At 43.0% G+C, this 24,644-nt stretch overlaps 2 protein-coding genes across 7 annotated transcripts; one reads left to right on the top strand and one right to left on the bottom strand.

Annotated features, from left to right (window-relative positions):
* The first annotated feature begins 10 nt into the window (after positions 1-10).
* Positions 11-6,277, top strand: LOC109641142 (uncharacterized). 2 transcript variants are annotated; one of them, XM_069532492.1, is made up of 10 exons: positions 11-272; positions 1,383-1,831; positions 1,913-2,062; positions 2,287-2,441; positions 3,370-3,477; positions 4,068-4,137; positions 4,359-4,564; positions 4,660-4,746; positions 4,864-4,942; positions 5,188-6,277. In XM_069532492.1, the coding sequence occupies exons 2-10, from the start codon at positions 1,393-1,395 to the stop codon at positions 5,439-5,441; spliced, it is 1,548 nt and encodes a 515-aa protein (XP_069388593.1). In that variant the 5' UTR covers positions 11-272; positions 1,383-1,392; the 3' UTR covers positions 5,442-6,277. The 2 variants fall into 2 exon arrangements, with proteins under 2 accessions (XP_069388593.1, XP_019961051.2); XM_020105492.2 differs by having other exon boundaries at positions 1,369-1,831.
* fer1l6 (fer-1 like family member 6) lies at positions 5,541-24,577 on the bottom strand. Of its 5 annotated transcripts, XM_069532484.1 has the most exons (46): positions 23,204-23,465; positions 22,265-22,350; positions 21,832-21,937; positions 21,253-21,307; positions 20,770-20,901; positions 20,615-20,677; positions 20,319-20,397; positions 20,077-20,233; positions 19,705-19,891; positions 19,259-19,360; positions 19,048-19,138; positions 18,802-18,919; positions 18,481-18,712; positions 18,276-18,381; positions 17,319-17,553; positions 16,967-17,087; positions 16,782-16,882; positions 16,525-16,627; positions 16,238-16,357; positions 16,004-16,156; positions 15,656-15,827; positions 15,444-15,568; positions 15,034-15,168; positions 14,789-14,938; positions 14,582-14,689; positions 14,440-14,502; positions 13,732-13,830; positions 13,204-13,438; positions 12,486-12,616; positions 12,256-12,378; positions 12,142-12,184; positions 11,346-11,390; positions 10,776-10,873; positions 10,555-10,683; positions 10,300-10,443; positions 9,882-10,009; positions 9,640-9,810; positions 9,368-9,522; positions 9,128-9,270; positions 8,346-8,434; positions 8,161-8,259; positions 7,543-7,663; positions 7,240-7,360; positions 6,945-7,102; positions 6,748-6,848; positions 5,541-6,651 (listed from the first exon to the last, which is right to left on the bottom strand). In XM_069532484.1, exons 1-46 carry the CDS (start codon positions 23,236-23,238, stop codon positions 6,471-6,473), a joined length of 5,649 nt encoding a protein of 1,882 aa, XP_069388585.1. In that variant the 5' UTR covers positions 23,239-23,465; the 3' UTR covers positions 5,541-6,470. The 5 variants fall into 5 exon arrangements, with proteins under 5 accessions (XP_069388585.1, XP_069388583.1, XP_069388582.1 ...); XM_069532482.1 differs by lacking the exon at positions 23,204-23,465 and adding an exon at positions 24,404-24,577 and having other exon boundaries at positions 6,748-7,102; XM_069532481.1 differs by having other exon boundaries at positions 6,748-7,102; positions 23,204-23,466.
* Positions 24,578-24,644: the final 67 nt, after the last annotated feature.

Below are 24,644 nucleotides of genomic sequence, written 5' to 3'. Positions count from 1 at the left end.
TCCCCAGTGGACGATCTTCGGCCCTGAAACCGGAAGTAGTCCACCAGACGCGAGCGTTGTTTGATTTCACTCGAAACGTTGAAAACGCGAAATAAACAATTTTAACGCAAACTCGCGATTTCCACGTCGCGATGAACGACGCGAGGAACCAGCGGCAACGAGTCAACCAATGCGTTAAAGCAGAAGTTAGCCCGCAGCTAACGAGCTAACCCCAGCGGCTGTCCCGTGTTGGCTAAAGCTAGCGGCTAATCAACAAACCACCTGGAGACACTGTGAGATTCTTCTTCTCCTCCTTCTCCTCCTTCTCCTCCTTCTCCTCCTTCTCCTCCTTCTCCTCCTTCTCCTCCTTCTCCTCCCTCTGAGTTCAGTCTCTTTGATTAAACACACGCAGGTTGACCTCATGGTCAATGTGCTAATGTCAGCTAATGCTAATACCTGTCGGTCGAAGATGACTGTAGACGTTGTTGTTATTGTTCTAATCGTCGTCACTGTATAAACCGCAGCAGCAGCAGCTGTGTGTGTGTGTGTGTGTGTGTGTGTGTGTGTGTGTGTGTGTGTGTGGATGTCTGAGCATCAGTGTCACTTCTTACTCTGTTGTGTTTATATCTCTTCCACATTTAGAGTTTTAATCGTGGAAACTTTTAAAAAGATTCTTCGTAAAGTGTGACTCGATCATTTTGTTTTGGTCTTTTTTGGAGATTTAAGAACAAATCCACATTCACATCCCACTAATCCTTGTTATGTTACTTTCACACAGAAGATCTACATTAATATTATAATTCTTGGGAGCAGACTCTGAAATGTGAAATGCTGCTTTTCCTTAAAGCTCCAGTGTGTAAGATTCAGGTGAAAGGGAACTATAGGCAGAAATGTAATGTAGAATAATCCTTGTGATGTTTTCACTAGTTCGTTTCATATCAATTGTATGAATTGTAGTTTTCTTTACCCAAGAAAAGGCCTTTTATATTTAAATACCTTATATTTAAATACTTTATATTTACATGGCGGGGACCCTCTCTACGGAGGCCGCCATGTTTTTTACATTAGTCCAGACTGGACAAACTAAAACCTTTTGAGTTTTTATGACAACTGATGTTTACCTCAGGTTATTTTTCATGTTTGGAAGGAGAGGGTGAGGTGAGAGGTGTTCAGCTGCAACATGACACTTCAACACTAGATTCTAGAAAACAGAATTCTACACACTGAACCTTTAAATGCTCCACAGAGGAATGTTTTTTTCTGCTCAGCTGTATTTCCACATCATTTTTAAATTAAACAAGAAACGTAGGCTGATTAATGTTCAGTGTGATTTATTCCCTCAGTGTCTTTATTCAAAGATTTGAATGATTAAACTTTTTCTGCTCACAGGTAAAACTTTGAAGAACCAACAAAATGGATGTCAGCATCGCTGTATCCCTGATTCGAGGTCAGATGGGCTCTGTGGTTGAGCGGGCTGTGAACGGAGCGGTGGAGACGGTGCTGGCCGAGATGCTCAAAGTGGTTGGAGTCAAATTTGAGGAGCTGAAATCCCAACTGGCCCTGATGAAGAGGGACGTCACGTCGCTGCAGAGGGAGAAATCCCTGAAAGAGAAGGAGAATGACAACATCCGAGCCAAGCTGCGCTACACCGAGCTGAAGCTGAAGTACTACAGGCAGGGGGTGGAGGAGGAGCTGCAGCAGAGAGCCTCTGCTTCCACTCTCGTCCGGATCCACCCCTCCGCCTTCCCTCAGACGCAGAGAGGAGCTGCAGGCCTTTCACCCACTGACACCTCGGCCTCATGTTCGACTCAGAACAGGACCCCCGAGGGAGCGCTGATGAGATGCAATCAAGGTACCTCAGCTAAAATGACAGACTTCCGCCTCCCCTTCTCTCAACACTGAGTTTTACTGGTTTCTGTGTTTGTGCTCCCAGAATGCACCTCGCCACAGAGCACAAGCAGGCGTGCCTTCCGAGTGCGCTGTCAGTCAGATGCAGTGGTTGCCAGCTCTGACTCGTCTGACCTGCTGCTTCCCGTCTGTCTCTCTGAGAACACACCTGCAGAGTCTCTGGACAGCAGCACAGGTACAGATCTGAGGGCTTCAGGGGCGGAGAGCTTCACCTGCGGCCTTCACCAAATGAAGTGGGAAATATTTGGTGATCTCAGGTGGAAGCATAACCCAAAATAAATCCCAGTTGTTGTTTTTTTCTCAGTAAAACATTGTTTTCATAAAACATCACTGCTGTTACATTATATATTTGCACGGATTGAACACAGGTGCCTGTGTTTATGTCGCTCTGTCCCACAGAGCAAGACGCAGCGGAGTGTGTGGATGATTTTCTGGCTCCTCCTAGTGTCCAGACCTTGACTTTGGATTCGGGGAAGAAGTCAGCGACTCGACCTCTGTCCTGTCATGGTTCTACTCAGGCCGTCAGCTCCACACTGACTTCTTCTGCTTCACAGGTGACAACACACACACACATTACACACACTGTACTGAAATGGAACAAGGACAAGGACAATAAACTGTCTCTTTATGTGACTTTTATTTGTTGTCGAGAAAAACATTGGAAGAAATAAATTAATTTGATTAGAAAATGTATATTTTTTCTGTTGAAATACACAAAAAGTTTTTTATTGTACTGAACATTATTGCACATTGAATGCTCTTAAAGAGAGACGGCAGCAGTTCTTAATAAAACATTATTTTCAATAAAAAAATCTTTACTTTGAATCCTCATATCTTTTTTCACAACATTTTAAAACATTAACGAACAAAATGTGGATCTCATAGTTGTGATTATAATGTTAATTCATTCACAATCACAGCGGGAGCTGAATCAATTAGTTAAGTTTATTACGTTTTTTGAAAAATTAAAACTAAATTATTCTGCATTTCCTTTTATGATCATTCAACCTTGTAAGTCATTCACCAAACAAAAATACAGAACTATTGCTCATTGCGTTTTATGTGTGTGTATAAATAGAAATATCTACGGAAGCATTCACTTGAAAAAGGTTTTCTGAGTAATTTATTTTTTGGTTTGTTTTTTTGAATCATTTTTTCTGTTTTTCAGACTCATTTTATTTTCCTTCTGTTTTTCTTTCACCTAAACCTTACACACTGAACCTTTCTCTGTTTTAATTATTGTAATTTAAACGCTCTAACTGTGTTATGTCCACTACACATCTTATATTTGGATAATGACAATGGTCTGTATAAATAAAGATGCTAGAAAAACACCAGGACAGTAAAGTATAAAACTTAGAGTCATATGTTTAATTCGTGTCCCCCTGACTATGAGAGGACTCAAGTCTGACTGACGACATCTTCAGGAGTGAAGGTTGAGGATGTCTGACACTCTAACACTCTTCTGATTTCTCCTCACAGTCCTGGTCGTCTCCTGTTGTGATGCAGGTGAAGCAGGAGGCCCAGCAGCAGAGGGAGGAGGAGGAGGATGTGATCTGTATCAAGGAGGAGCCTGAAGAGGAGCAGCAGGTGATGGCCACCTTAGGTTTGGACCAGCAGAGTCTTTCAGGGTCAATATAATATCGTGTGTCATTTCATTAAGTTGTTGTGACGTCTTCTCCTCTGAAGATAAGCAAAAGTTTTCAATTCTATTTCTCCAGCAAAAGAAGTTGTACTTTCACCATAGTGCTATTTGGAATATTAAATGTATTTATCAATCAGTAAACTCAGTCTCATTTTATTTGTAAAGCCTTTATTCACAAATCACAGTTCGCCTCATACAGCTTAACAATATGTACAAGATGAAACATGCTCTGTTCTAAAACTTCACTAGTTTTAACCTTATAACAGGAATGCAGAAATATATGGTGCTTTTCTCATCTTAGACAGTTCAGAGGACTGGACAGGAAGACAAGGGAATCGAACTATCAACCCTCCGATAAGAGTTTGAAACGCTCTAACTTCCGAGCCACAGCCGCTCAGAGTTATCTACTGAGGATGTTGGTTCAGTATTATCAGAGGAACTTAACCAACATCCTCTGTAGATAACTTCAGAGAGACCTCCAGGAAGACGCTAAACATAACTGTAACTCAACTAATGTTATTGTTTCCTCCTCCAGGGTCAAAGTTCAGCGACAGAGCTTCAACCAGGTCAAACCACAGCCTTCAGCTCAACTGGAACAAGCAACTGTGAGTAGATGTGAGAGGCTTAGAAGCTGAGCACAATCACTTCCATGTGAAGTGTAGGGATAAGAATCTTCTACTTTCTTCTTCTGGCCAAAGTCTGTATTGATAACTGCTGTAATAACTAAAGATCCATGATTATTATATAAATCAGCAGCTTAATGCGTAAGTCTTCCTGTAAACGTTTAATAAAAGCCCCGCTGTCTTTTCCATGTGTGCTCTCTCAGACCTGATGGTTCAGCCCATAACCTCCCTGCCGTCGATTGTGACCCTGCCATCCGGCGTCCCACCTCTCCAGGAAGCACGACCCTGGAATAAAAACCTCAGCTTTTATGAACAGTACAAAGTGCGTAGGAACGAGCTCCAGCAGCGACGTCTCAACAGACGCAGGGAGCTGGAGGAAACGCTGCCTCAGCCGCTGCTGGCCGATATGGTAAGTCTCAGGGCAAACTCCCTCCTTACAGAAATATTCTGAGCATGTCATCGTCATCGAGCTGGATTTAAATATGGTGACGAATGTGTTTGAAGTTGAGAGAGCGCCGAGAGAAGACCAGGCTGAGGGTGGCCAGATGGAGAGCAAAAAGGAAACTCCAGTTCTGCTTGAACCAGACTCAGGTCCGTGAAGATTCAAGCTGCTTCCACACATGAACTGAACTCTGCTCATTGTCCTGAAGTTGTGAGCGACTCACTGATAGAGACTCACCAGAAGTCTTCCCTGTGCTTCTCTCTCAGGCTCAAGGTGGCGCTGCAGGTCTTTCTCAACCTTGTGTTCCCATCAGGAGCAAACACCAGGAGCACAGAGAACCTTGCGGTGAGACGACCGTCTGTAAAGCAGAGTGTGATGGTTGACATTGATAAACAGCGAAAGACTCTGTATTTAATGTATGAGAATGAAAAGCGTCACGATTATAGACTGTAGAAAAAAAGATGGACGACGCATCTCCACTTCCTGTTGTCGTACAAAAACGAAGCTGAATGATCTCATGTACGTGTCGTTAAGTGATGTCATCGGCCACTTGTCAAATGCAAAAATGTTTCCGTCGTCTTGTGCTGCAGCTTCCTCCAGCGGTCGTCAGAGACTGAGCTCCACGCTGCCTCAGTCCAGCAGCTTCCTCGACAACAACGTGTCTGTGACGAACACCATCACCACCGCGCTGCCCTTCATAACCTCCATCTCCTCCTCTTCTCTGCTCCCGGGAAGCTCCATCGTGGCTGCACACCAGCACACTGTGACATCAACGTCGTCATCCTCGTCCTACCCCCAGATCGGCCAGAGCTTTTCTCTGACAGACGCAGATATCTTACAGTAAGATGATTGAAGTCACAACTGTGGCTGTGCACACAATAATATGTCGTATCGTTGACGTTCGACAGAGGTCAGAGGTGGATTAGTGATGCGACACAGTGTAAATGGAACTTTGAGTATTATTTATTTATTTTTCAGGTCAAAATCAAGTCGAAAAAAAACTAAATTAAACATAAAAACATTTTTTTCTTTTTCATCAGCACGTAAAAACAATAACAAAAAAGGATTAAACTTGAACACATGCTGTAGCCTAACTATAATACCAATTTAAATAATATCAATGGCGGACCTTTATCAGTTTACAGTATACAGTATATATATATATATATATACACAAAAACAATAGTACCTTGTTGTAAGTAAACCTTTACTCTCAATTTACATCTGTTAAACAATAACATCCAACTTCAACAGAACAGAACAGTTGCTGTAAAATCGAACTCATTCAAAGATTCAAGTAAACGACTTCCACAATATTCTATTTAAATGATTTGTATGTTTTTGTAAAACTATGTCGAAACATTCAATAATATTCGTTCGTGATAAATGTCGGAAACTTGTTAAAAAGTTGTTGGCAATTCATTAAATGTCCCGGGGACAATCTCTCATTATTTCTCCTCACTTTGCGTTGACATTGAAATGTGAGCGTCACGCCAGAGGGGACACGTTACAAGTATTATTTTATCCCGGGAGTCGTTAACAAGAAACACGTCAAGGCTGCTAGAAAGAAAAAGGTTTTAGATTTGTGGAAGTAACAGAACAAATATGATTGTTTGATGATGACCAGATAAAAATCTGACTGAAACCTTGTTTGGTTCTAATAAATGCAGCTAAAATAAACACCGTGTCTAACTCTGTTTCTTTTTGTACGTATGAGGTGAGATGTCAGGGGTCAAAGGTGAAAGATCAGTGACCTCATACAAAAATCATTGTAGATTTAAAACTTAGTGCGGTCTTTCTAGAAAACGTTTTCCAGACGAGAAAAAAGCCGAAAGAGATGCAGGTGATTCTGAACGGACGGTACAGCGCTGTGTTATCCGTTGACGATCCTCTGAGAGATGGCTCCCGGCAGTGTGTAGAAGAGCAGGGCGAGGAACAGCACGCTGATGAGCAGGACCAGGGCGATGATGATGTACTTCTTGTAGCTTCGCCAAATCAGGTGGAAGAAACACTTGAAGGGATTCACAAACCACGAAAACGAGGTGTCTGGACGACTGAGGTGAGCAGAGAGGAAAAGAAAAGTGACCTGGTTAGTAGTAGTTGCTTTTCGTTACCAGCACAAGTCATCTTGGTTCTTCGTCTTCTCTTACTTTGGTTTCGGGAGCGGCTCCGGCTCCTTGCGTGCTTTTCCAACCGCATTTTTCTCCGCCTCCTCCGCGGTTACAAGATGAAACTCCGCCTCCACTTTCCCCTGATGCACGCAGAGCACACGGAACACGTCAGCCAACGTCTCAGCAGCTGTACGACCTGGTGTATACAGTGTGTGTGTGTGTGTGTACGCACGTACCGTCAGGTCTCCAGATTTGCTGAAGGGCCACCAGCCTCTTGCTCTCTTCTGCTGGAAGATAGATATTTTCTCCGTACCGTCCGTCAACATGTCCGCCTTACAGGACTTGGCTGTCTTTGCTCCACGAGGGAAACCATGGAGGTTTAACTCCACAGTGCCTACACACACACAAACACACACACAAACACACACAGAGAGAAACAGTTACACCGTCGAAACGCTAGTTGGCGGTGGTGTTTCTATGGTGACACATCAGTGCACATCAGGCTACAGAGAAGCGTTGACAAACACACACCGAGGAAGTCGTCGGAGGAGAGCGTCTCAAAGTCCCAGACCTGCAGAATGAGGATGGCGGGAAGCTTCTGCTCCGTTTTATCCAGAGAGAAAATGCTGTCTCTCTTCCTCACCACTATAACCTGTGAGAGGGATATAACTCAATGAATGTTTCATTTCACTCACAACCTTAATCTACCGAAGGCAAATGTGAGGTTAATCCAGAGACAATAGAATCAGGTGAACTTGTTTTACTCTTGTAGTTCATGTTTCTACGTCTGCCAAACAACCTGGGCTGCAGGGGATTGTGGGTCGTGCTCAGTACCTTCTCAGCGGGCAGGTAGCTGAACGGGAAGACAAAGCGCCAGTTGAAGTTTCCCTCTCCAGTCAGAGAGTTGTAGTGGACGTCAGTCTCCTGTCGGTCGTCCTCCAAACCTTTCAACCAGCTACAGGGGAAGACGGTAAGTCGCTATGTTAAATAATTCACACATATAGTGAATGGGAGAAGGCAAACAGGCAACAAGTTTTAATTTTATAATTTCATACCACATCTTTTCCTGTTTTGGAAGTTTTTAAAGTGAAAGCAAAACTTTGACTTGAACTACAGAGCTTTTATTTTGAAAGGTTCTGAACTTGGGTGTGAAGATAGTGTCGGTTGTTAAACAGACTCTAAAATAATAGACAAGTAACGTATGTATGAAAATCTGTACAGTAAATAATTTAACTTATATATAAACTACACACATGAACAAACACATAAATTCTTCAGAGCAGATAAACCAGGTAGGATGAACACAAAGTTTTATTTAATGTATTAAAGTCATTCAGAATTAATTTTCCTTTTTCAAGTTCTATTTTTAAGTTGTATTTAGGTTTTCTTTTCATTTATAGTTACTTATCAACAACGAGTTTGAGTAAAACATATCTGGGAGCCTGTTCTTACCCCTTGACGTAAATATCACTGGACTGTTGACCGGTCAGGAAGTTACTGTCCTCTAGAATCACATCCTCTGTGTTCCAGATGATGATTCGTAACTCGTACCTGAACACACACATTCAGGTGTTTACTGTCATTTCAAATTTCAAATCACTTATATCAAGTCTTTAACCAGGGGACGCAGCTCTCACCCTTTTGGTGTACGAGGTGAAATGTCCACTGGAGGTCCAGGATGAGGCAAGTCCATGGGGAACATGTCCACCCACATCTGGATCTGACCCTACACAAAGACACACACACACACACACACACACTCACTGTTAGTGGACAATCCTCCAAACTTGAAGGAACATAGAAATGTTTAACTCTCCATCTGTGGGCCGAGTTGATCAAGTCGTCTTCTACGTCGTTAGTTAAACTACAGCAGTCAAATTTACTGCCAGATCATTTTAATAATTTCATTACTCTCCATCATGACGACAACATTCACAGAATCATTTCCTGTTTTGGAAGTTGTCTTGAAAGTGAAAGCAAAACATTTATTTAAAAAAAGTTGTGAACTTGGGTCTGAAGATTTTGAACCCTGTTTAACAAAAGTCTCAAATAATCGACATGTGATATTTGAAAAAATAACATAAGTTCAGTAAATCTTTCAAACTTATATATTAACCACACATGAACAGTAATTCTGATTAATTTGATAAAAACTTTAGTGCAGATAAACCAGGTAGGATGAACACAAAGTTTTCTAACTTCACTCTGCACCACAGTTTATTAAAAGCTCCGCACACAAACAATAAAAAGTGACCGAATATTGGAGACGAGTTTGAGGACGACTCACTAATGACGAGGAGTAATTCTGAAGTTTCAAAACCAGACAAGAGAACACAACGGGGACTTTATGATCATTTTCTAAAGATAGTTTTGAGTTTATAACACGTCACGTGCTGAGATAGTAAAGGTTTAGGTCTACCTGGTCCATGCCCGGCCGGGCCTTGTGGAACAGAGTTCTGGTCTCGATGTGTTCCGGAACCAGTTTGCATCCCACAGCAGGAATCTCGGCCCAGCGGTGCAGGATCTTTAGAGACAAGTGTTCATAGGACTCCACCTCCTGCTCTGGAACAGAAGCACATCCCACACACGATCAAAAACCTCTGTCACTGCAGATGTCGATACCCGACGCCTCATGAGAGCAGTGTTCAGTCCAGTTTACCTTCTTGCATGAAGAGTGTTTTGCCAGTGAAGACTTTGTCTGCGAGGGTGATGCGTCCTGGACTGAAATGAGGCCCGTCCAGATTGTTCTCTTTGCACAGCTTGGACAGCAGCTCCGATGGCTTCAGACAGTCTCTCCAGGCGTTATAACCTTCACTGACAGACAGAGGGAGGGAGGGAGCAGGTTCAGTAAAGGCTTTAATAAAAGCTGGACGAAAATGGAAATAGAAGCTGTTGGCTAGGATGATCTGCAGGAGGAAGGCGGACACGTACAGACTGTACTCGGTGGGGATTCCACAGGTGGCTCTGTGTCGGCTGTAGAATCGGTTCTCCAGGTCAATGCGAGTCTCTCCGATCAGGTCGTCTCCTCCCACCATGTCATAGTCATAGATCAGCAATGACAGCAGAGAGTCCTGAGGGAATGTTGCCTGCATCTCAAAAGATCTGGAAGACGGAGAAACAGCGTGAGAGGTTTCAGAAACATGGGATTCTGCTGAAGTCGAAGAACAACTCACCTTCCAAACACAGGATTTAGCTGCTTAGGGATGTAGTTGTCTCTGTCTTTGATTTCATTTTTACCAAGACGAAGTACAATGTACGGGTCCGCCTTCCCGTCTGGGTCGGAAGGATGGAGGTTGGAGGCCTGGAGAGGAGATCAAATACAAAGTCAATGAAATAATGCAAAAAGTTGAACTCAAGATTGGTTGATGCATTTAGTATAAGAGACAAGACAGAGGGATACAAAGGAGAGGGCTTAAAGAAACTATATTCCAGCTACTGGTTGTACTTTACTACATCTAAGTTATCACTAGTGTTCTCTGCCATCACAAGTTTGTCCGTTTACCGCTTACTCTTAACGCAAAGAAAATGTTTTCATCGTTTTTGGTTTGAACGCATCATAAAAAAGGAAACAAGGTCTAACGAGGGACTCACAGAGACAATATAAACCCGTATGAGGACTTCGGACGGGCCGTTGCGAGGGATTCCTCTGCTGACTCTGAACTGTCCCGTGTCAGCAACTTCATCCCATTCCCCGTCCTCATCCTCATCCTCGAGTTTATACAGACAGAATCTCCCCTGCAGAGAAGGACACAGCACAACATGACATAGATAACAACTCTGCCCGTCCTCCCGGGATGCAGCAGCAGATATATACAGAATGAAGGACAGTCAACGGAACTGTCTCACCTTGAATTTGCCGATGAAACGCTCCTCAGTCGCTCCATCATCCTCATTGGCTTTCCCTCTGAACAACTCATATGTGGTCACCCAATCATCGAATGGCCCGAACTCTGCCTCCAGCTCTTTGTTGTACAGCTGAAGATATATATAAACCAAAATACAGTGGTCGATCTCTCATTGGGTATCAAAAGATTCAGATTCTACTGTAATCTAATTGGAGCGAGTACCTTGAGTGTGGCTAATTTAGTAGGGAGACCAACATTGATCGTGACGGTCCCCTTTCCTTTCTGCTTTTTCTTCTTGTCTCCGTCTGAGCTGGCGCCAACTGATGAACAAAAAGACGTGTTTTCAGTGCAAACACTCTGAGAAACTTTAGTAACTTAAGAGACTCACAGAGAAACCTTCATCTCCACCAGAAGAAAAGAATAGAACATATCTGTAGTTTCCATCTAATCCCTTACTCTCAGGAGAATTTGTCAGAAATGCTTTAAATGCTTAGAATAACATCGTCAGTTCAAGTGGTCACCACAACGTTGTCCACAGCTAAAAGTTAGTAAGGAAGGGTAACCGTCGTGACTTCAGGTCACATCATGCAGTGACAGAACCTCCAGTGCATCAACATCATCCAAACACAGAGCGGCCGACACGTGTCCACAGAGTTGTACCACAGAAACCAGTAAGATTCAGTCAGACCCAGCAGAAGATTTCCTCTCAGGAAGGTTTAAATGAAGTCAGTAGATACTTGGTGAGGACTTGAAAATGCTGCATTGCCCTGAATCACACAACTTCGTCCTTACCCAGAGATTCTATTCCCTCGCCGAGCACGGTGTGGTACTCCAGAGCTGCAATACACAACAATGTGTGTGTGGGTAACCCTTAGCTTTTTATGTATTATTGATTTAAATTCACAGTATCAGCGGTGACACGCAGCAACGTTATTATTTCAGAGTTGATTTTGATCTTTATCCATAAATATATATTTATTTTCATCCATCTCTTCCCTCCTGCTTAGAATATGAAACATCTGTCTGTAGTTGTATTTCTTCTCACCTTCACGTTTGACACTTTTACAGCTCGTTAATTTAATTAGGTCAAACTCACAATTACGTCTGTGTGATGCAGACATTTTGATGGGAAATACTGATTCCACTGCAGCTAATCAGTGCTTCCTGTTTATTAGATAACTCCTGTTCAGAACAGAATTTAATAATTGTCCGATAAACATAAATTCAGATAACAATAATGAGAAATCACTACTGATGCAGCAGAACCAGATTTGTCACCTCTTTCATTCCATGTGTACTTCTTCCTTGTCGAAACCTGACCTAACCTACATTACCCACGATGCGTAGCGACCGCAGACAGATCAGTCAGACGGAAGCTAATGTAGCCTCGAGCCTCACGCGGAGATGTGGGGAAGGCTACAGGCAGCTCGGGTAAGGTCACCGATTATTTTCACAACTGACGCTGACTCAAGTGACATCACATGAGGCAAAGCAGGCGAGTTTGACTTTGATATTCATGCAACTGGTGAAGTTTATGTTTAAAATGTGTCACTGGGGGAATTTGTTGAGGGTCCAAAGGAGTTCTTACCTTTTTCAAAGCCCTGAGGGAACATGGATTCTTCTTGTTTGGCCTGAAACACACGGACGTGCACATGATCACATCTTCTTTTTTCCAAGATCAAGAAAAACAAACTGGAGCTACCTCTTTCTCTACAGACGCGTAGTATTTAGACCACCAGTCGATGACGCTCTCTGCTGATTCGTCAGCGATGGTCCGCCTCTTTCTCTTGGTGGAGTGCCTGCCAGAGCTCTTACTGCTGCCGTCCTGGATTGAAAACGTACAAAACGTGCAGGTAATATTTAGACATTGATATAAGGTTAATCTATAGTTACAGTTACTCCTGTTTCATGAACCCGTGCCGTAACATTCACCTTTTTCTTCCTGGGTTCTCTCTTTGGAGTGGGTGCAACTGGAGGCGGAGCTTCATCCTCCACAGTGATGAGGAGATCCTGACTTGTCAGAGGTACGGCAGAACTGGTCTCTCCAGAAATCTGCGACGGTCCTGCAGGATGAAAGAGATAGAGAGTTCTGCTGAGGGACCAGACAAAGTGTTGCGGGGAAATTGTGTGAGTCATACGCGTTGACAACAACAGGAAAATGTGCGGAACATTCAGACGAGGGGTGGAGCCTGTAGAGCAGCAGGAGGCGGGACATGACGTATAAATTCTGTTGTGGAAAGATCAGTGTTTCTATTTAGAGCTCGTCCACAATGGCGTCGGTTCTTATTGTCAAATGCTCTTGAATCTCGTCGTCTTTGCCGTCTACGGGATATTTGTTGTTTTTTTTTGCTTTTTTTCCTCAGTTTTGCATCCGTCACATGTTGCAAATGTCATGACCACGCTGGACGTTATCCTGCTGCCCACACGGACTCACTCGGACATTTTCCGAAGAGGCTGTTAAGAAAGGTTTTAGAAAATCTCTCGATTAACTGACCCTGACATTTGTGCTCTCACAGTCAGCCCCTCTGAAGAACTTCAGGAGAATATCCACAGTTCAGTGCTTGTCTGAAAGCAGCTTTGGACAATTGTGGGTGTTGCATATGTGTGTAGGCCGCACACACACACACACACACACACACTTTGTTATTACCCTCAGTGCTTTGTGGCTCTGGAGCCAGTGCAGTTCCGGGGGCGTATGTGACCCTGGGGGTTGCGGTAGCCTCGGTGGGAGCAGGCGGAGCGGGCGGCGCCGGCAGCGGGCCGCATTTAAAGGCTTTGAGGTTGTTGATGATGTGGTTTCCAACCAGCGTGCTGCGACCGAAGGCCCGCCAATCAACGACAGTGATACTGAGAGGAGGGAGGAGGAGCTCGTTCTCTGGCAACTGCTACGGGACGAGAAAGTGGAAGATTTAAGTCTCTTGTTTGTCCCCGAGGTCAAACTCCAGGTACGTCTTTGTTGCATAGTACTCTACATGGTCAAAAGTATGTGGACACTTGAGCATTTCACCTTAATGCAATCACTTAACATGTAATTCCAATTCTACAAATTCATTTTTATCTGAAATCATTATATGTGGGCAGGTGGTGTGAGGATGCTCCATTAGTATTCCCACTAAAGTCACTGTACACAGAATGTATTTATTATAATGTTATGTTATAGAGGTTGTACTGTTCTTACCAGGTCTATGGCATCAACCAGCGTGGTGAAGTTTGGGTTGGACTTGTACTTCTGAATGACGGAGGATCGTAAAGTTTTACCTGCACATTCTATAAAGACCTAGAGAGCGAGAGAGAGAGAGTGAATTATTTAACTTGTGCATCTGTTTTCTATCATCTGAAGTGACAATCTGTACGTCAGGGAGTAGGAAGGGTTTGGGGGCAGTTTTCCTGATCCCAAAATTGTTTTAGTCCTTTTAAAAAGAAAGAGAAGCACAAAACAGGGAGATAAAATAAATAAACATAGAAGTTGTGACGTTTAGAAACTCAAATTTTCCCAGAAGCATCAAATCTTTTACCAGAACAACAGAAATAAAAGAATAATAAAAACAGAGCTCCATCAGTTTTATTTTAGATTCATTTAACAGGTATATCCACATTAAAGCTTCATGTGTAACATTTTAACCCCTGGCACCACGTACGATTCCCACAATCAAGAAAAGGAGAATAATAATAATTAAAAAAAACATAATAGGTGAATAAATAAATAAATAAATAAGAATAAATTAAATAAAACAGTGTCTTCTCTTAACAGTTGACGCTCGAACCCCTCACGTCCAAACGAATGGAAAAGCCGTAACCTACATGAACTCTCACCTAACCTAGCAAAACATAAAGTTTGATATCAAATCAGGAAGCAGAAGCCTGACATGTTTTTGTGTTTGTGTACCTGTGGACGATCGACAGACAGCAGCTGAACTTTCTTTAGCTCCCTCAGACCCCAGAACAGCACCTGGTGGAGAGAAAAGCACAAACATAGACTCTCATCCTCTGCAGAAACCCTGTCAGTCCACACGTGCAGAGAGACAAACCTCCAGCCTGTAGGTGCTGAGAACAGGTCTGATGTTGGCCGGAACCCGGTAAATGCCTCCTTCCTCTTCCTCTAACGCCGTCAGCCTCTTTTGTCCAGACTCCGTGATCTACACAGTTCACACAGTGAAGCTTCGTCATTATCAGTTCGTCATCATCAGTTCGTCATCCTGCGTTTTTATGGTGAAAAGAATGATGCAGTAACCCACGTGCAGGAGTTCAAACGCAGCGAGCAGGTCTCCTCCTGTTTGGCTGCCGCAGTGCAGCGGGCTGTACCTCAGGGTCGGAGGTGTGTAGGGGTCGGAGGTCAACAGAACCTCTGGCACAGCCACTGTGGCTCCCAGATACTCAGCTTTGCCCTGCACACAGCGAGGTGAGATCATAGAGAGGAGCTCATGTGCGTATAAACCATTATCTGATTAATATGTTGTTGGATGTATCGGCTCTGCAGTACCAGTGCGTCGTCGTCGTAAACCTCGATGATGATGTGTGGTGGCTCCTGCTGGATGTACTGCAGGTCTCCACTCAGCTTCAGGTGGCTCATCAGCAAAGACTGGTTCCATGTCGGACTGAGAGTCTGACTGATGATCTGATAACACACACACACACACACACACACACTCACATTTATGTTTTCTGTATTCAAGAGCTGTATTTTTTAGTTTCAGGGCAAAGAATTTTGACCGATATGTTGCACAAAGGCAGCAGAGAAACTCTGAGCACAAGCAGGAGCTACTTGAGTGAAAATCTGAAAATGAAATCAATGAGCCCTGCTCTCAAACTGACCGACCACGCTCTTGAATGATGTGAGAAAACCCCCCACAGCCCTTTTCCAAATATACATAATAACTGTCACACTCTTACATTGGTGGTTTGGCTGTGCGACAGGCAGGTGACGCGAGCGAAAGGATCAGACAGGCCGGAGGTGTCGGCGGCGATCAGACCACGAGCCTGATACATGTGACACCTCAGCTGGAACTTATGCTGCTCTGGAGACACACAAACAGGAAGTTTGTGTTGGACTGATTTCAGAGGACAAAATGTCAAAAGGGGGATTTTAATGATCAGCTTCTCACCTGTGCAGAGCAGGTGTGCTGGAGGGCTGCTGGGATCAGTGCCCCCTGTGGCCGGACTGAATCCTGCGGGCAGGTCGTCCAGCATGAGATTGGAATCTGAACAGGTTCCTAACCACAGATACACATCCACCTTCGCTTGGACTGACAAACCTGCAGCACGCTTCCCTGGAGGCTGCAACGAACACACGCACGTACACACACACACACACACACACACACACACACACACACACACACACACACACACACACACACACACACACACAGGTATCTGATATTTCTACCGCCCTGCATTAAAAGTTAAGTTTTAAGTTGTGTGTGTGTGTGTTTGTGTGTTTGTGTGTTCACCTTCAGAAACAGTGTAATGATCTTGCCACAGTCTTTTCCTCGGGCCTCCCGGCTGCTGGAGAACAGCAGATCTCTTGCTCGGACCCGAGCGTATGCGACACGCTTGTTGTTGCTCAGCAGCCACACGAACACATCTGGCACAGTGTGTTGGGGCTGCAGTGTGAGAGGGCGTAAATGAGTGAAGGGGAAGAAGAAGGAAAATTTGTCACACACACACAGGCTGAGTCGTGTTACCTCTTCCACAAGAAAGCGAAGTTTGAGTGTGAGTTTTGTTGCGTCCTGCAGCATCTCTTTCATTCCACCAACTTTTCTCTTCCTCTCTGCCAAGGACTGAGCCTCTCCTATCATACTCTCCTGTAACAAACATAATAGTAGAACGGTTATTCAGGTTTCTGTACAACCAAACATTAAACTCCTGGAATGACCTGACGTGGTCTGTTTGTGGAGACTGAGCAGAATCGGTTGAATGGTTTATATCAAATGTTTTCAGTGTGTGTGTGTGTGTGTGTGTGTTTTCCCACCAACTCTTCTTTACACATGGTGAGACGTTTCTTGTCCAGCTGTGTCAGGGAAGTGGATTTTATTTCTGCCTTCAGCTTGGCCTCTGCTGCCGATATGAAACTCCTGCCGGAAATAACACATGTTGTCAAGTTTGGATTCTTTAAATAAAAAGGAACAGAGCTTTCACAAAATAAAGAAATGAGATGATAACAGGCTTTTCTGACTTAAAGAAGTTATATCATCATAGCGTCATGAATGGATCATGTGGTCCGAATACCTGGCGTCCATGCAGAATTCTTTAAGAACATTTTTCAGCTCATCCTTCGCTCCGGGATCCGACTTTTTATTTAGCTCCTCAACAGCGGACACACCTTCCTCCTGAAAGAAGTGGAAATATTTTATTTTAGTCTCAGTACTTTAACATTCTGACAAAACTGTGTGTGTGTGTGTTTGTGCGCTTACAAACAGAACAGCTATGTTCTCCAGCATGTTGGAGTTGTAGAGTCGGTAGGGTCTGTTCTCCCAGTGACTCAGCACATTAACGCACGGCTTATGCTTCTCCAGGGGCAGATACATGTAGTACCTGAATGTACACATGTATACATATATATAGACATGCAGTTATACATACAATGAACAGAGAGACTGTATAGAAATACTAGTGATACTGCATCCACAAAAACACAAAGAAGGTACAAACTCGCTGTTTCCATCTCCAGCTGACAATAACTAAATATTAAAGCATCAACGTAGCTACAGATTTTAAATGTAGATTTATCTTCTGTCCCTTTTGTCGAATGCAGAGGTGACCGACCTGTTTCCTTCCATGATGAGCGGCCTCTCAGGAGGCGTGGTGGACTTCGGGGGGGGCTCGTGAGCTTCTCTGGGCAGGAGGGGGGAGGACGGGGAGGAGACTGAGGGGCTGAGAAGGGAGGAGCCTGAGGAGTCGCCGGTGTCTGGGACTTCCAGCGCTTTTCTCCTCCGAGAAACAGACGGACTGACGCTTGAGATGGGCTGGCCCGGAGACTCCAAGGTGTTACCATAGTTACCTGAGGAAGGAAGCAATGACTTAACAAGCATTATTAACTCTTGACTGATTGATTTCATGAGTTTCTCTTAAAGTAACAACCAAACAAAGACGGATGATCTTACACCTCTTAATTAGCTGGTTTTTAAAATCCACTAAACCATCTAAAAAAAAGGCGATCGACTCTTTTCCCATTGCCAGTAGAGGAGTTTCTGTTTTTTTCCCTCCGATGTGCCAGTGTTGCATCTTACGGTAGTGTATTGCATTCAGTTGAAAAAAAAAAAATTCTGTTTTTTCTGAGTAATCTATTTTCTGGACAAATCCCATGGACCCATGGGAGTCACCTGCAGGTTGGAGGTTCTCATGGGAGTTCTACATTATTAAAAAAAAAAATTGGTCCAAAAAACGGGGGGGGGGGGGGGGGGGGGAGTCAGAAAAACAGAAAACAAAATTGTCCGAAAAACAGGAAGAAAAAAAATTGTCCAAAAAACAGAAAAAAAAAAATTGTCCAAAAAACAGAAAAAAAAAATTGTCCAAAAAACAGAGAAAAAAAATTGTCGGAAAATCAGAAAAAAAAATTTGGCGGAAAAACAGAAAAAATTATTCAAAAAAATAATGCAATACACTTCCAAAGAATTTTTTTTAAATGTACGTTGTTCCCAAGATGTTAAAAACAATAACTGCACAAATGTTCATGCGTATTTATGAGCCAACGTCAAAGTGACAGCGGGTTTGCCGACTCACCAACGGAGAACTCGAAGCTGATTGGTTTGTCTCCGATCTTTCTGTCGATCATGGTGGCTTCAAACACGGTAGCAAACAGCAGGAAGCCGGTGTTGTTTGCACTCGGCTGGACACAGAAACACCATTTATTCGTTTACAGTCTTCTAGACAAGACTCATGGGTGGAGCGATTTGCCACGACTGACAGAAACATCTGTGTTTCTCACCGCAGGAGGAGATTCCACCGGCAGGACCTCTGCGGCTACAGTTTTTCCTTTGTCGTCATCAGCTGCTCCTCCTGCAGCAGCTCCTCCTGCTGCTGCTCCTGCACCATTCTTCCCGTCTTTCCCTCCGGCCTTTCCCGCTTTCGCGTCCTTCGCAGGTTTGCTCATTCGTCTGGACTCCGAACCCGATCCTCCTGACAAGATCTCCACCGCCAGCTCGAGGTAGAGCCGCCCCCTGAAGCCAGCGAGATGGACACATGTTTTTGAGTCACAGGATCTTTTGTCATTAAATCTTTCGAGTTATCATCATCTTTTAAAGTTGACCTGTATGACACGCCCTCTCCGATTCCCTCGTTCAGCTCCACTGTGTCGTCGCCCAGGGAAGAGTTTCGGGCCGATCCATACAGGTTGATCCAAGCAGGACCAAAAGTCGGTAGAAACCCTGGAGGAAGAGGAAAATGTGGAGAAAAACTATAGAGAACAAACGACAAATCACTGTGATTCCTGTCTTCCTCTTCTCACCGCTCCTTCATCACCTTTTCTCTGTTCCCTTCACTCCTACCATCTTACCTCTGTCTCCGTCCTGTTCATTGGAGATACGTCTCAGGTCAAAGTAATGGGTTGCTATGGCAACGTCACTCATGCTTCCCGCATCCCAGACCTACGAGGCGAGAGGAGCCAGAACTCTGTGACGTTCGTTCTGTGCGTAACGCGGTTAGATATTTCAATCGAACAGGTTTTTAACATGAAACAAGAGTAAATTGTGGGGTTAGGGTTAAACCTGGATCTTGATTCTCTGACACAGAGGAGGAAACATCTCCGTAAAGACGATCTGTTCGTTCCACACCGGGTCGGCCGTGGACTTCTGAGTGGATGTGCGACCCTGAGAGGTGGAGATATGAAGGAGGTATGACTCAACTGAAAAACTGAAGTGGATTTCGTTGATGCGATCGTGATAGTTGTTGTTCTAGAAGTCTACGGACAAGTTTATATCCCTTCGTCCAATTTCAATGACTGAACCGTATGTCATTTAGATTTTTCTGTCTGGAATGAATCCGGTGAGTCTTTGGTTCTCAGAATTTGAGCTTTCCTGTGTTTGCACTCTTTTGTGCCTGTTCCTTGAGAAAAGACGACTTGAGTCAGTTCTTAAAATCATCTCTGAACCTCTTGTCTGCTACAAAAACCCTTTAAACATACATTTCAAATGAATGTGGATATTCCACCCACCACTTGTTTGAAGAAGCTGACCACCACATATGGGTCTACGAGTGCCGTGTTGTCTCCGATGAAGGCCTTGGTGACATTGGCCATGATGCTGGAGTTGTTCCGGGGAAGACCTTCAGCTCGATACACCTTCATGCAGAATCGCGCCCACGGTCGTTCAGAAGGGAAACCCTCTGGTATCAGCAGGTTCCTATGGAGAACATAAAAACATTTTATATCCAAGACCCAAACTAATCAATGAACCTTCTCACAACCAGGGGTTGGGATCTTTCAGATAATTCATAAAGCATGATGGGTAAATATGATCTTGCAACACGTACTTTTCAAACAATATTTTTCACCATAGTTTCAGATAATCTCAGAAGCTTGTCATACTTGTCTATCTTCTCCTCAGCATCACTTGCTTTGGGACCGGGTTGCATGACGTCCCCCTTTGCTGAGACGCTGATGTCACACTTGACATAACCTTTGACCCCAGTGCTGATGTCACCATCATTGCTCATCATGGCCCACTTATTGACAAACTGGTGACCTGAGGGAACGAGGCAGACGAAGGCCTGTAAGCAAATCATCGTCTCCCCGAATGAATCACGACACGGTCGACCTCGTGTTGTTACCTGGCTGTTTGTAGACTGTCCACACATCCAGCTTGAAGGAGCCGACACAGAAACTCCTCAGCATCTTAGAGTGAATCACCTGGAGAGACACATCACAGCCTTGAAACAAACACGGCTCTTAAAATAACCTAACGTTTAAATGTTTTCGGCAAACGCACAACTGACCAGGGGAGCAACACACGGAGAGGACACAGACATCGAACACAAATCATGTCTGAGGTCAAAGATAGAAAACATTTGATTCAAAGATTTTGGAGAACAGCCACTCTTTGACACAACCACCTCTGTTCACTCACCGTTAGCTTGATCACTTTGTCGAAGAGGACGTCTTTGTGGGCAAAGAAGTCAAACACGAAATACTGAAGGAAAGACGAAGAAGGGACGGACGGTTAGAAAACTCACAAATACGTCCGAAGTGTTTGTGGGTGGATTTAAGTTCATTTACTCCGACCTCATTGTAAAAGGGAGCGTTGGTTCCTTCTTTGACGGACGTCTGTTTCTTCTCATCACCGATCTCAATCACCACGCTGGGGTCGATGTTCTCCCCCACCAGCTGCCGGGCCTCTGTGATGTTGATGGCGATCTAAGAAAAAAGTTCTTCATTTTACTTTTATGTTAACCCAGTGTGTTGTGTTTTCACCTCTGTCCATTTGTTTGTTTGTTTGATTGTGAACAAGATTACGGAAAAAGCTACAGAACATAATATCACGCCACCTGGTGGGAGGATGTGATATGGATCAGGGAAGAACCAGTTAATTTCTGGTGTGAATTCAGGATTTAGTTTTTCACTTTCTTCAACATTGTGAGAATGGATGTTGATGAAATGTTTAAGCGACTGGTTTATTCTAGTTTATGTAATGTGGTGCAGCTTGATTTGATTTAAAGAGGCTGTCGACCGTTAGCGGAGGAACGAGCTCTACAGAGCGACGTTTACCTGGAAGCTCTGCGGTTTCCTTTCACAGTCCTGGATGCTCGTTTTCAGTTTGGACCTGTATATATACAGTAAATATAAAACAGTTATTTAAGATACAAATACAACAAAGTGACACAAAACTTAATGTTTCGTAGAAATGCAAGAAGAGAGTTTAATTTAAAAACTGGCAGCAATGCACTGACAAGGAACAAGAAACATGACTTACAATTATCTTAATCTGTAGTTTTAATCATTTCACAGCAGAAAAATGTCATAAAAAAATAATGATTTAGTTTATTCATCAAAAGTGCTGCTATTGAATATGGTTCTGAATTCTAGAGGGATCGACACTGGACTGGAAACATTTACTGGGAAAGTAAAATCTTATTCTTGATCCTGAATTAATCCTCAGTCTCCGTCTAAGATGCTGATTCGTGGGTCTCCATCGTCGTTTTGTGTCGGGAACTCAAGATTTGCAGTTAACAGGTTTATTTTATTTTCATTTTGATGTTTCGATGCTGATCCTTCATGTTTATTGTGAGTTGTGATATCAAACTGTGTATTTGTTGTCATAATAAAAAAAAAAGACATATTTCACACCTCTTCTTGTTCGGTTTGATTCTGGATCTGACTTCAGATCGTTCTGGTCGGTCGTCAGTGTTTTCCAGCAGAGGAGTCGCTTCAGAACGCAACTGTGCCTCAGTGTCTGCAGACACACACACACGCACACACACACACACACACACACACACACACACACGCACACGCACACACACACACACACACACACACTAAATTCAAACCTTCATCACTAGTTAAACACAGGATTACACCTCTGAAAACCTAAATGACCCTTAATGACTGTGGCTGTCTAAACTTTCAGTCAATTATTCAACATGTGACTGTTTGACAAGGGTGAGCGGACACAGGTGATTACTGCACTCTGTGAATACGGCCACGACTGCGTGTGTGTGTGTGTTTGTGTGTGTGTGTGTGTGTGTGTGTGTGTGTGTGTTTGTTTTCCAGGCCTCACCCACAGCTCCCTTGTTTGCCAGGACCAGGTCTTTGCTTTCTTTCTTCTTCTTCTTCACTTTCAGGCCGAACATCAACTTGGCTTTTCTGCAGGACAAAGACTCTCAGTGAGAAGAATGTTTCCATGAACCATGAAGAGAGAAGTTGATCAAAAGTTTCAGATCTTTGCATCATTTTTATTGAATGAGCAGAATTACATTACGGAGTGAAATGGAAAGTTGTCTCTGATGTATGTCTACACACTGTACACAGAGGCTTGTACATGTATAATTGTTTCATATATTTTTGTGTAAGTTTTTTAATTGTTTTTAAATAGTTTTTAAATTGCATTTAAAAGTTTTATAGGTCAGATATTCAACAGATGTAACATCAAAGCATCATCTTAAAGTTTAAAAAAGAATCTTTTTTTTTAATTTCCATTTTGTTTTTCTAGCTGATTTAGTTCTTTTGTACTTTTTGTATTTAAAACGTGTTTCTCCAGTAAAACTGATCGTGTTTCTATGAATTGCTGCAACAAGTATTTTTATTTTCATAAATTTTATGAACTCAACATTTCTGTAAATGACAAACTTTCAACTGCAAAATGTTTAGAGTTTCGAGTTTCCTCTAAAGTGCATTCAGCATTTTACAGAAGGAAAAACATTGGATAAAGAAATCACTTGATGCTCCCCCACCAAAGAAAATACTCAGGGTCATAAACACTTAAAATAAACCATATATAAATCAAAGTCATGTAAGAAGGGTCACATCAGAGAAGATGACCTCTGTGTTCTATGAAAAGTGGAAATAAACATCAACATTGTTCAAATGTTCCACACTTCCCCAGTTTAGACAGATTGTGTTATTGATGTTTTCATATTAGTGTTAATCATTCTCCTCCTGGTTTGATGTTCGTGAGATGGAAATGTCGAAAGAGGCGATTAAAAGTGGAGCTGCTCACCGCTCCCGGGATCTAGGACTCTCAAAAGGATCCATTGTGCTGAAGTCCAGAGAAGTTTTCTTTCTCTTCTAAAAAAGCCTCCAGGACGTTTGTGGAAATCTAACTTCAGATGTGAATCACATCTGGTTACAGAGAGCAATTTACCTTCTCATCTCCAGACCAAACCTGAATATGACACATCACACTATCCACAGATTCTCCTCACTTGATTCTTCAGTAAATACATTTTGAACCAGCTCATCCTCACCTGCCTTCACACGCCCCAATAAATGAACTCAAATCATCTGGTGGATTAAACCTGACAATCCTGCTCAGCTCCTTCCTCCCGCCTCTAAAGAAAATATTGTTCATCGTATCTGTGTCCATGTTTAACTTTCTGTGGCTCAGCTTCTTCAGTGTTGTGTTAGTTTGTGGTTTAGATGAAGGGAGCTGCCCTCTGCGCTTCACTTCTAAAGATTAACTCATTTCTCAAAAGGTAGTTCCCACCTTTGGTTTCTAAAAACAACCACAAAGTACACAAAGTTTTATGGACAGATGATTGATTGATTGTCATGTTTGGTTCAAGAAAACACAACAACCTGCAGGATCATCATAGAACACAGGAGACAGAACTAATTAACAGTCAATGTTTTATCCTGATCTCAAATTTAAAGAGATAAATTAAGAAAATATAAAAACCAGCGTTTATCTCCAATATTCAGTTTTTATGTAAGTTCATTTAATTCATCGACAAAACAAACCAAAACACAAAATCTCATTTAGTCTTCCCCTTTTCCACAAGGCATTAATTAATAAAGCAAATAATTCAATAGAATTAAAACATAACATTAAAAGTAAAACTTAAAACGATATCGTTAAGAGACGGAGCCCAACAGAATGAATCCCCAGGTGTGGCTGCAGAGTTAAGTAGTGTTGCTTTAAACAGAATACACAGTAGCACAGTTCTTATGTAGTAGACTCTTGCAGAAGGGAATATTGGCTACACTCTGCATGTAATTCTACTTTTCGGTTTAACTAGATTTAAAAGTGAATATTTACTTTAACTCAAGTGGAAAACTTTATGTGGTACTTCATTTTTGTCTTTTTGATTTGTACTTTAAATGTATAAAAGTACAGAGCGCACCCTGCACTGCAGCTTAGGTTAGAAGATAAAGAAAATAATGCAACTGCAGCAACTAAAGAACGAAGCAGGTCTCTTACTTGAGTTTAGGATCCATCGCTGCCGTCAGAGTCGCAGTCCCTCATCAGGTGGCGTGTCAGTGTCTGCATGTGTTGACGATCCGAGTTAAACAACCTGCTGCTCAACTGTTTGTTCTGGAAACATGTGGCTGATGGACGAACAGGTCGTCACTGACTTTTACTTCTTTACCTGCTCAAGAGTTCAACACTTTCACCTCATGTCAATTATCTTCTTTTACTGCTTTATTGTTTTGTTTTTTTA

Source organism: Paralichthys olivaceus, chromosome 10, assembly GCF_024713975.1.
Source record: "Paralichthys olivaceus isolate ysfri-2021 chromosome 10, ASM2471397v2, whole genome shotgun sequence".
NCBI lineage: Eukaryota > Metazoa > Chordata > Actinopteri > Pleuronectiformes > Paralichthyidae > Paralichthys > Paralichthys olivaceus.
This window is presented reverse-complemented; position numbering and strand designations above follow the sequence as displayed.

Bases quoted from the DNA above. Each gene is read 5' to 3' on its own strand.
- LOC109641142 (XM_069532492.1), top strand. From the start codon at position 1,393: ATGGATGTCAGCATCGCTGTATCCCTGATTCGAGGTCAGATGGGCTCT. The intron at 1,832-1,912 runs GTACCTCAGCTA...TTGTGCTCCCAG, and splicing joins GCTGATGAGATGCAATCAAG to AATGCACCTCGCCACAGAGC. The intron at 4,943-5,187 runs GTGAGACGACCG...CTTGTGCTGCAG, and splicing joins GGAGCACAGAGAACCTTGCG to CTTCCTCCAGCGGTCGTCAG.
- fer1l6 (XM_069532481.1), bottom strand. From the start codon at position 23,238: ATGGATCCTTTTGAGAGTCCTAGATCCCGGGAGCG. The intron at 18,713-18,801 runs GTCAACTTTAAA...CGCTGGCTTCAG, and splicing joins GGAGAGGGCGTGTCATACAG to GGGGCGGCTCTACCTCGAGC. The intron at 9,271-9,367 runs GTAAACTGGACT...CTTCTGTTCCAG, and splicing joins AACACTCTTCATGCAAGAAG to AGCAGGAGGTGGAGTCCTAT.